The following is a 10,871-nucleotide window of genomic DNA, read 5'->3' on the forward strand; positions in this document are numbered from 1 at the left end:
GAGGCCTGTATCGACTGCTGTTGTCTGCCACGCGGGAGGAGAGAGTGCTGGGCCGCGTCCAGCTGTCCTGCTTCTCTCAAGGGAAGTGGTGAGATTTTGCCAGTTCTTTGGTTTGCTGGTTACCGGGTTTTTAGATCGCCTAGACCTGTTTTGTTTCTGTCCCTTTTCCTCCTATTTTGTCTTTTTTTTCCCTTCTCCCTTCCCCTCTTCCCTTTAGGAAGCTATTTGGGGTTTCTGGCGTTATAGATATATATAATATTCTCACTGTATATATCTGTTTCATATGTAAAATATATATTTTTGCTATAGCTTTAGCTGCTTGGTTTTTTTCTTCCCTCTCTGGGAAGCAGACCCTGTTGTCAAGTTTTGGAGACTTGGCGGGAAGCCAGCTCGAAACTTGCACACTCTGTCTCTTTGCTGACTCTTGCCTTTAGCGGCCTAATGGGATTTTCTGAGTAAGAGATACAAATTACATGAAATAACTCACTCCTAAGGAGCTACAGGTAATTGCAGAACTAAGTGATAACAATGAGATCACTTCTTACCGGGGAAGTACAGAATTCCCATTTTGTCCTTCTTGACAGACTAGAAGACTGAAATCAATCTGAAATAGCCTTTAGATGCCTAAACTTTCCCCCACTTCACTGGAAGTACGATAATTTGCTATGAAGTTGAATTGGGGTCAGGTGAAGAACTTGCACTACCCTTGCCCTCCCATTTTCTTGAGCAATACTTGGGGTGTTCAGAACCAGCCAAGTGCTGGTGAGCCATAGGAAATACAACAACTAACACTGAGATATTTATAACGATATTTATAAAAAGAGATGACTTTGACAAATGACGATTTCTTGCCCTTTTCCTGAAGATCCAACACCTTCCCTAAGGGATGCTTTACAGGCCCAATCCCTAAGCTTTGCCAATACAGAAGTTCTTGAGAAGGAAAGGGCAGTCAAAACATTTGGGATTGTGGTTTTGTTTTGGGTTTTTTTTCCAGAAAATCTAATCCCAGACTGAGGACAAACCTTTGAAATGTTACAGAAGGAAGAAACGAATGCATTAAAGTGTTGGAAATTTTGACATAAATATCTTGGCTTGTATGCAGCATTCATCTGCATTGGTTACAGGCGGCTGTAGCCTCAACTGGAACTGGCAACTACTGAGCTAGGAAGCTTCAACATGACTGGATGGTTTGGGATAATCTCTGCCTTCCTGTGCAAGGCTGCAGACTTCTTCAATCCAGAATAAACCAAAACCTCAGGATAAGTGTGGACTGAAGGACACGGAAATATATAACACCTGCTGGACCCCTGGTGACTGTAATTAGAAGAAGACTTTAATTGGTTGACCTCTATAATTTCTGAGTAAGCAAAGGACAAAAATATCATCTCTTCCCACAAGAGTGCACAGCTGTAGCTTGCACACCTTTAATTCTTTCCTTGTTGTGAGGTAGATGTTTTTAAAAATTACCCTGCACAGGTATTTCAGACAACATGTCTCTTAATTTTTTTGCTAAATGAATAACTTATTGCAAATCACCTCCTAAGTTATTTTATCTTGTTGGATTTCCTATATCCTTCAGCTTTTCCTTCTGCACACACACATCAAGAGAGGTAGTATTGCCTGTATGTAAATTGGGCTAGAATTAGCTTCTATGATACACTGTAGAAATATGCTTTAGATAAGGTAAAAAGTCTTTCAGGATTAAATCTAGGTTTCTGCACACGTGGTATTTACTCTCCCTGCTGCTATAAGCATTGAGGTATGAAAACAAGAGATTGGTAATTTTTAAGAAAGTCTACATTGAAAATACCGTTTTTATTTCAATCACAGTCCTGCTCCAGATATAATCAGCATTAAAATGATTGTTTTCTGAAATGGGGCTAGTTCTAGAATTCAAATAATCAGGAAAATGCACATAGATAATAAGAAGGAATAAGTAAGAGTAGGGAAAAAACACTGCTGCTCTACTGCTCTCAGGACACAGCCATAGAAATTTCACCAGTGGTTATTATGGCATTTGACATTCCCTCTGTTGTAATGAGACAGTTTTGAAATTCTAATGATGCTCAGATAGCAAAACTGAGTAGGGCTCCAGCATTTACAAAGCAGGTAGTAATCTTCCGTTCACTCTGATGCATTTGCAGAGTTTATCTATCCTACTGTAATATTCCAGCCCCGGAGCTGCAAGGTCAGCCAGGAGTTCTGCTTTTAAAAACATACAAAGGGTTCTTTAATATCTCGAGACACTGTAAAGAGAAGAGGCCACACCCTTTTCCTCAAGACTCCTTTGACTGATAATTTTAGGGGAAAAAATAAGACAACTTGGCATCAAAAGGGTGCCATACTATCAAAACAAAGCATATGCCTTTGCTTTGATCTGCTCTAGTCCTTATGGCCACCCCCCTGGGTGGGACTTGAGGCCCACTGGCCATTCTGGGGTTCCAGGGTGAGGGGCAGTGTTCTCACTGTCCCTGCCAACATGAGGCTGGGTTAGGGGCTGCAGGAGCTGTGCTGTGTTGAAGCGTTCCTGGGCTGCCTTTGACTGACAGTTGCTCCGGGGCTTCCCCATGTGGGCTCCAGGGGCCTGCCGTGAGGGACAGGCTGCCACCTCACCTCCGGGAGGTTCGACCCATTCCTTCCCCCTCCACACACACACACACGCACCCCCCCCTCTGAGGTGCTTCCAACCCAACAATATTTTCACTGATCCAGTGTCTCACACCTCCCAGAACAAATCACCGGGAATAACCTGGAGTTGACATCGGCTCACTTTCAGTGTGGCCACCGCTCGGGAGGGTGCAGCTGAGGGAGCGAATGATAAGGAAAGGACAGGGAGCGTGTAGGCCATAGGGAATTTCAGAAGAAACGTATCTAAAACAAGAATTTTTTGCTAGTATTATTGAAATATTAGCAGTCTAATCCAAGCATCAATAATCTTGCAGTGCAATCCTTGGTGTGAAAGAAAAGAAACACACTTTTCAGGAAACAGGAGATTTCATTCAGAAAACATTTCACAAAGCACAGTGCCCTAGGTCTGTTTGCCCAGGTTTCAAACTCACAATAAAATCATCAGGAGCAGGGGAAGAGCTTTGAGTTTTATTCCTCTTGTCACTGTAGGGATTATGTTTCACAGAAATCTGTTAGACAGCCCTGAGTCTTAGTATCTAGATAGCACTTCTGTTACTTGGTGGTGGTGGGTCTTGCAGTGGAGCGCTACAGCACTTCTTTTTTTCCTTGTCTTTGAAGGGGGGTATTTTTATGTTTTATATATTTATTGTATTTATTATATATTTTTATTGTCTATATTTATTATATATATTTGCAACCTACGAACCCTCAGTCTGCTCGTCGCCAGGGAGAAGGGGTAGAAAGTCTGTCCTTTCAGCAGAATTGCACCTTCCGCTCTCCAGAGGCCACCTTGGGGTGACAACATTATTCAAGCCCAGCTGCCAAGTCAGTATCTCCAAAGTAACAAGCTCACACCTGTTCTTTTGTCACACTGCAGCTGGATTTCAATGAGAGATAAGAGGCTGAAGGAAGCCAGCCTTACATGTCCTCATTTGCACCCCACCTCACACACTGAGGCTCCTGATCCATGAACAGAGGCTGAGCCTTCACAGCTCACTGCGTTCAAGATGCTCCAATTTGATAAGCAAAGCATAAAGGTCCAGTCACAAGCAAGTTGTAAGGGCTGCACAAGAAGTCGCTAACAAAGGTAGGACTACAATTCAAAAGTCAGCCTTAGCTGACAATATCACACTTAATCCTCTGGAAAATGCTGCTGAGTTATAGCAGTATGACGGGTACCACAGTCAAAGGGATTTAATGAAGCAGTAGGAGCAAACAGTCTTTTTCTCCTAGCTTTTGTTTAATGATTTTGGGTGAGGGAATTGCAGGGGAAAGGAGAAGAAAGACTTAGGCTTATGATGAGTTCTGTTCTTCAGATAAATCTGCATGGGAGGGTGCAGTCTTGGGGATGAATAACCCACAGTCTGTAGGAGTCTTCAGTTGGGGTAGCTAAATGTTGAAATTCATGCTTCTGTGTGTTTTCGTGGACATTTATTGTAGGAATTCAAACATCTTTCATGTATATACCTCTAGTTCAAGAGGAAATACGGGATGGGGAAAAGCCTAGAAGTATTTCACGTCTAAGAACTCAGCAGCTGTAATGCCCTGGCCCGCTTGGCAGGTTTAAGGGAAGGTAGTTTGATTTTCTCTGGGCAGTATATGGGAGAAATAACAAAAGTCTCAGGAGGTTCAATAACAAACAACTTTTTACCTGCAAACTTTAGGACATCCAGATAGAATATGGCACTCGGCAAAATTTCACTTAGCCAACTTCAAAACATACAGACAGAACAAGATACTCAGCAAGACACTGACTGGATTTTTTGGCCCGGCTTACAATATATTTGGAGAAGAAGAAGGTAGGAGAGGAAAGAGAAAGAAAAAGGAGGGAGAGAGAGAGATAGTCACCACTGTAGGATCCAGTATGGTCTCAGCAGCTTTTAAATCCAGTGTAACAGAGTGCTCCACGTAGCACACACATGTTACCATCCTTTTATTCGTTCTGGTGGCACGAGGCCCTCCCCAGGCAAGCCCATGCTAATTCCAACCCCAAAATTACACACCTGCACTTTACACAGAGCCAGAATGTTCCTGGAACCATTCTGGACCTTGCAGCAGTCCCAGGTGATCGACTGGCCCATTACCACCGACCGTGGGCTGACTTTTCAAATGTACCTGCACTATGCAGCACAGTGCAGGAAGGCTCAAGGGCTGGGGGGCGCAGTGCACTGCCCCACCTACGCAGAGCTCACCCTGTTCCCCCCCACCACCACTTTCCCACCTGGTTATTTTGAGCCAGTCAACTGTTCCTCTGGCCTCCTACAGCAGCTCAGTACTGCCAGTTTTACCTAAATAACTTTGTATCCTAACTTTACTTGAGTGTTTTCTTCAAGGGAGTTTAGAAAAAGACAAAGGCTTGTCTAGAGGCAGATAGGACCCAAATCAGAAGTGTCCTATGGTGGTGACACTTCCTCTTCCAAATGTTTTTTTTCTTGTGCAAGAGAAGCGCTATGAGACTGTGAGCTGACCCTGAGGAGGTCTGTAACCTCCGTCTCTACAAACCTCTGGGAGCTTTTCTTCTTCAGACCGTTGCTGGCTAAAAGGCAATAGCAGTATTTATCCCACCAACAACATTAGTGATCGAAGTTCCCTTGCAGATAGAAGTCGTTAGAAGAGACAAGATGTAGCTAGCAGCTAAGGAGTTGCATGAAGGAATATGCAACAGGCAATGTCCTGAGAGCAAGCATCTCCCAATCCTTGTGCATCCCAGAGAGGCCCAGAATGGAGCGACCCCAGCCTGCACAGTTATTCTTGTCAGATAATTCAAAAGCATGGGACAGAACATGAATAAAGAAGGCAGATAAAATCACTCAAGGACTAAGACACAAGAACAGATACTCGACCGGTATGCAAGTTACAAAAGAAACTAAGCAGTCATCTTTTTTTTTCTACAGTAAAGAAAAATATCAGGGCTGACTGTGCTGCCCTTACTAGCTTGGTACTCTGTGGATGATCCCAGGAGAACTTTAAGGGTTTAGTGCAAATTTCAGAAGGAAAGATATTTCTGGAATGAGGTGAAGAAGGATTATAAGGGATAAAAGGGCAAAAATTCCTAGGATTGGTTACTTCTGATGCTCTGAGAATAATGAACAAATTCTCTGATTAGAAGTGTAGAGTAATTCCGGATAATGTGTTCAACCAGCAGGATAAAATCTAATGATAATCAATAGAAGACTCAGGTGACAACTGGGAGCTCCCGTCATAGAAAATCCTCCTGCTTTCTTCCAGCTACACCAGTGAACACTGGCAAACACTGGTGATGGGATGAACAGTTAGAATCAGGGAACATTATATATAGTAGGATTGTGTGAGCAGATTTTTTTTTTGCCACATGCTAAACAGAAAAGCTCAGATGTTCTTACACAATAACCACTGACTGTGCTGGGGTTTTGATAGCAATATCTTGTTACTTGCGTATCTAAATGCTTTTAAGTCATGGCAATGAACAGTGTGCTAACCATCAGGTGGAATGCCTTGTGCCGTTTCAGGTGTCAATCTCCCTGCAACCAGCCCATTAATTGCAGTAGGGAACCACAATGTGACCCACAGAAATCATCAGGAGGCATTAAGAGTAATTGGGCTTTTCACCTGTTATTACGACGAGCAGGCTTAATTCTGAATGCTGGCTGGATGACGTGCTGGGATAGCACCGAACACAGCATTTGCAGAGATGTGCTTTAGACTTGGCTGTGTGAACGAAATGCTAGACTGAATGGAATTGCCTACAAGCTGGATAATTAGAGTAGCACTAATTAGGGTGTTCAGTGAAACGTGACTATATTTGGGTGACACTTCAGCTCAGGCAGGGTGTCTCTGCGGGACACAGAAGTGACAGCCATTGCAGTAGGGTGTGTTTCTCCATTCTGCTTGCTGCTAACAATCCCTACAAGTGGTTCTTTCACACCAACTAGAACAACTTCTACTGGTACAACTGGTGAAGGATTAATGCATGGAAGGAAAAGACACTATGGTCTTGTCTCTTTTACAAGTTTTTGGGAAGCTGGCATCCAAAGCCCATGCCTTCTTTGGAGGCACAAAAGAATACTTCCCAGTTTTAGCAGGCTCTGACTTTTATCTAGGGAGTAAAAATCTGGCTCCTCATTATTTGTGAATGTTAATTGTTCCTTGATGGTGAGTTATCAGGGAATTATTTCATAAAAAACCTGTGGCCTGACTCCTCCACCCCTCTCAGTGGGGATCCTTGCATTTGGCTGTGATAGACTTTTACCATATCATTTGAAAATCAAGCGTGGAAAGGGTTGGCAGTGTAAACTTACAAAAAAGCAAACTAATGGGATTTAGCACTTAGGCATTAAACTAATCAAGACACTAAATCTTTAATTTATATTATTATAGTCTACACAACAGCCTTTTAGGTGGAAAAAAAAAATCAATGCACATGTTACGTATTAGCATTTCCCTGAAGAGTTATTTTCTTCCCTTGCAGTTTTCTTCCACCTGCCTTCCACCTTTTTTCCTAAATAAATAGAAGGAGGCAATGCAAAATCATTCCTTAAAACGGCTTCTTCTTCAGGCAATTGTTTGTTTCCTCTTTGGCTATGCATATGTGGTGAACAGCCCCCTCTTGCTCCTTGTAGGTGACTCAGAATTTGTGCCTCTGAAGTGCTCAGCAGGTATTTTAGTGTCAAGAAAGTAGGCAGATTTTCAGAAAGGCTGGGAATTTGGGGTGCTGAATTCCCTTGAAAATCTGTGTAGTGTTTCTACAAAAGCATTTATAGCCTCAACTGAAGCTGAGCTTATTTTTTTGAGCTCTTGCCAATTGCTTGAATGGAACCATTGAAAACTCATTTTCTAAATTACGTCTTTTAAAGACTGCCCAAACCAATAGGAATTTTATCTCCTTTATTGATTTATTTAAAAGGAACTTAAAGAGTCCAACTCTGCTGTTCAAAGGTAGTCATTAAACATAAAATAAGCAGTGGATTGAAGAGGTTAGAAATACACTGAATTACTAGTGATTGCTGGGATTAGGATATGGTAAACCATGGGAGACTTCCAGCCTGCCTCCTATTCAAAGCCTGCCCCTGCCTTAGAGGAAACAGGAACAGATTATCTCCAAAACACTGTCCACACCAGGGTAAAACGCAGTCTCCTGGGAACCAGCTGTACATCAGTTCTGTTATTTATTTGTTTCAGCTGGGCATTCTTGATTATTGTAGCATGTGCTTCAGACTTTCTCAGAAAGAGGAAATTTCAAGATGACTCATACGTTGTGATTTTGATACTACAGGCTCTTCCCCTGCTCCAGTGTGGGGTCCCTCCCACGGGAGACAGTCCTCCATGAACTTCTCCAACCTGAGTCCCTCCCACGGGCTGCAGCTCCAGCCTGGGTCCCTACCGGGGCCACAAGTCCTGCTGGCAAATCTGCTCCAGGCTCCTGCTAGGAGCCTACTGCAGCACAAGCCTCCCACGAGGTCACAGCCTGCTTTCAGGCATCCATCTGCTCCAGCGTGGGGTCCTCCAGGGGCTGCAGGTGGACCTCTCCTCCACCATGAGCTTCCCTGGGCTGCAGGGGCACAGCTGTCTCACCATGATCTGCACCACGGGCTGTAGGGGAACCTCTGCTCCGTTGCCTAAGCACCTCCTTCCTCTCCTTCTTCACCGACCTTGGGGTTTTCAGGGCTGTTTCTGTCCCATATTCTCGCTTCTCTCTCCGTCTGCAGTTGCTGTTGTGCGCTGGTTTTTCCCCCCTTCCTAACTTCGGTCAGTCGGTCCTAAGCGATAGGCGAGCGCCATTCCGAAAGGGCGGGCGATGGCCTCCGTTGCCCTCAGTCGATCGAAAGGGAGTCGGGTTCAGATCCCCGAATGCGGAGTGGCGGAGACAGGCACCGTGAGGCACCCAGTGCAGTGACGCAATCGATCCCGGAGAAGCCGGTGGGAACCCCGGAGAGAGTTCTCTTTTCTTTGTGAAGGGCCGGGCGCCCTGGAATGGGTTCGCCCTGAAAGAGGGGCCTGCACCTTGGAAAGTGTTGCGGTTCCAGCGGCATCCGGTGAGCTCATGATGGCCCATGAAAATCCGGGGGAGAGGGAGTAAGTCTCGTGCCGGGCCATACCCATATCAGCAGCAGGTCTCCAAGGTGAACAACCTCTGGCATGTTGGACCAATATAGGTAAGGGAAGTCGGCAAGCCGGATCCGTAACTTTGGAATAAGGATTGGCTCTAAGGGCTTGGTCGGTCGGGCTGGGGAGCGAAGTGGGGCTGGGCACGTGCCACAGCTGGATGAGGCGCCGCACGCAGGTGTGTGCAGCGCCCCGCGCCCGCCCAGGCGCGGCGACCCGCGTGGGCTCACGTGCGGCGGCGACTCTGGACGCACACCGGGCCTTTCCCGTGGCACCGTGTCACAAAGCCCCTCTGTGATGTCTCGGCGCGCTCCACGGCTGCTGTCCCGTCGCCAGACCCTTCCTGGCCGTCATTGCTGACTCCGGCGCGACGGGATCAGCAGCGCTTCTCTGGCTTGGACCGTCGGGGGCTGCGAAGCGCAGCTGCCACTCGGATCTCGCCTCTCGGATCTGCCCATCCTCTCCTCACACCCGCTCCCCCTCCCCGCCAGGGACTCGGCAGAGTCCGCCGAGCACCTCCTGTGTCTGCTGAAGCCAGGCCGAGGCCGTCGAGCCCCGAGAGATGGCCTGGGTAAACCTGCCTTCTAGTAGGCAAGAATTGCAAGCTAAATCCTCCCGACAAATATAAGAAATCACCACTGATACAGGTATATGAAAGGGGCATATGTTGTCTTATCATTGAAGATGCTCACACTTCCCAGTGTTGGGAAGATGCAGGAGTTCTGACAGAGAAAAATGTACACGTTGGAAGTTATTCCTCCTTTGTGTCTTGTTTCCAGGCAGTACAGCACCAGCACAGAGATTGTGTGGCTATTCTGCTGGAGCATGGTGCCAACCATGACCACAGAGCTGCTACTGGTAACACCGCCCTTCACTTTGCTGTCCTGGTGTCTAGCAAATCTCTAGTGGAGCTGTTACTTGAGCATGGGGCAGATATTGATGCTAAGAATGAAGTAAGCTTGGACTTTAGGGAAAGCTCCTCTTCCCAAGTCAACTTGCTTGACTTCTCTCTGTTATTCTAAGAGAGATGATTTTTCCTTTCAGCTGGGATACACTCCACTTACTCTTGCCATCACTGAGCGTTGTAAAGGGATGATCGAGTTCCTTCTTCAAAAAGGAGCTGACGTGAATGCTACAGATAATCATAAAAGGTGAAGGATTTGGTAAAAGCATGTGTGGGACTCCTTAGCGTTGTTCAAGTTGGATTGATGGGAGGCATAAGAATGAGCTTTGAAAAAGGGCCAGGAACCACCCAGAAGGTGCTCCTTCAGCGTGACTTGTGAAAGCAGACCTGCGCTCCGCTGCTTGCTTACTTCAGGGGATGATTTCCACACTGAGGACTGCAAGAAAGCATTGTCTGTGGTCCCACATGCACACGCGCGCGCGCAGGCACACACACGCAACCTGAGCCTGCTCTGGGTGGCTGGCTGGCCTGGAGCCCTCCTGAGGTCCCACCAACCTGAATTCTCCAACACTTCCAGGTGTTCGGCTGTGCTTTCATTCTGCCAGTAGGAGAGGGGAAATGAATTGTCTGAGAAGCAGAGAGGGATTAAAGTAATGGTACGCAACTCCTGCAGAAGCTGATGTATTTACTCTTATCTCCTGGATGCCCTAGGACCCCCATGGAAGTTGCTGCTGTTCTTAAGGATAAGGATACAGTAGAAGTTCTTCTTCGCAACGGCGGTGTTAGGGTGCATGCTGGAGGCAACTGGCATAAAGTGGGAGTGACTGGGAGTGACTGGGATCATACTGATGGAAACTGGAGCCATCCTGGGGCAAGTGGAAGTAACTGGGTGCAGTGGGTTTCTGTGGCTGGGTTTTGGTAGTGGGGGGACTACAGGGGTGGCTTCTGTTAGAAGCTGCCAGAAGCTTCCCCTGTCCCATGGAGCCAATGCCAGCTGGCTCCAGAATGGAATTCCTGCTGCTGGCCAAGGCTGAGCCAGTCAGGAGTGACAGTAATGCCTCTAGGATAACATATTTAGGAACAGAAGGTTGTGGGACAGAAGGAATTCCAGCCAGGGAAGAGTGGAGTGAGAACATGGAATCAGCACTGCAGACCCAAGGGCAGTGCAGGAGGAGGGGCAGGAGGTGCTCCAGGCGCCAGAGCTGAGGCCCTGCAGCCCGTGGTGCAGAGCAGGTGGGGCAGCTGTGCCCCTGCAGCC

The 10,871-nt window shown here is 46.5% G+C and overlaps 1 protein-coding gene across 1 annotated transcript; it reads left to right on the forward strand.

Moving 5' to 3' along the window:
- Positions 1-8,401: 8,401 nt before the first annotated feature.
- LOC113981064 (ankyrin repeat domain-containing protein 7-like) lies at positions 8,402-10,427 on the forward strand (the record flags this gene model as incomplete). The annotated part of the gene is made up of 5 exons (XM_027708299.1): positions 8,402-8,474; positions 9,298-9,356; positions 9,489-9,662; positions 9,754-9,860; positions 10,325-10,427. Coding segments are annotated over exons 1-5 (516 nt in total), but the record flags the coding sequence as incomplete, so codon positions are not given.
- Positions 10,428-10,871: the final 444 nt, after the last annotated feature.

Source organism: Neopelma chrysocephalum, unplaced genomic scaffold (genome assembly GCF_003984885.1).
Source record: "Neopelma chrysocephalum unplaced genomic scaffold, ASM398488v2 Primary Assembly neopelma1_95973, whole genome shotgun sequence".
Taxonomy (NCBI): Eukaryota; Metazoa; Chordata; class Aves; order Passeriformes; family Pipridae; genus Neopelma; species Neopelma chrysocephalum.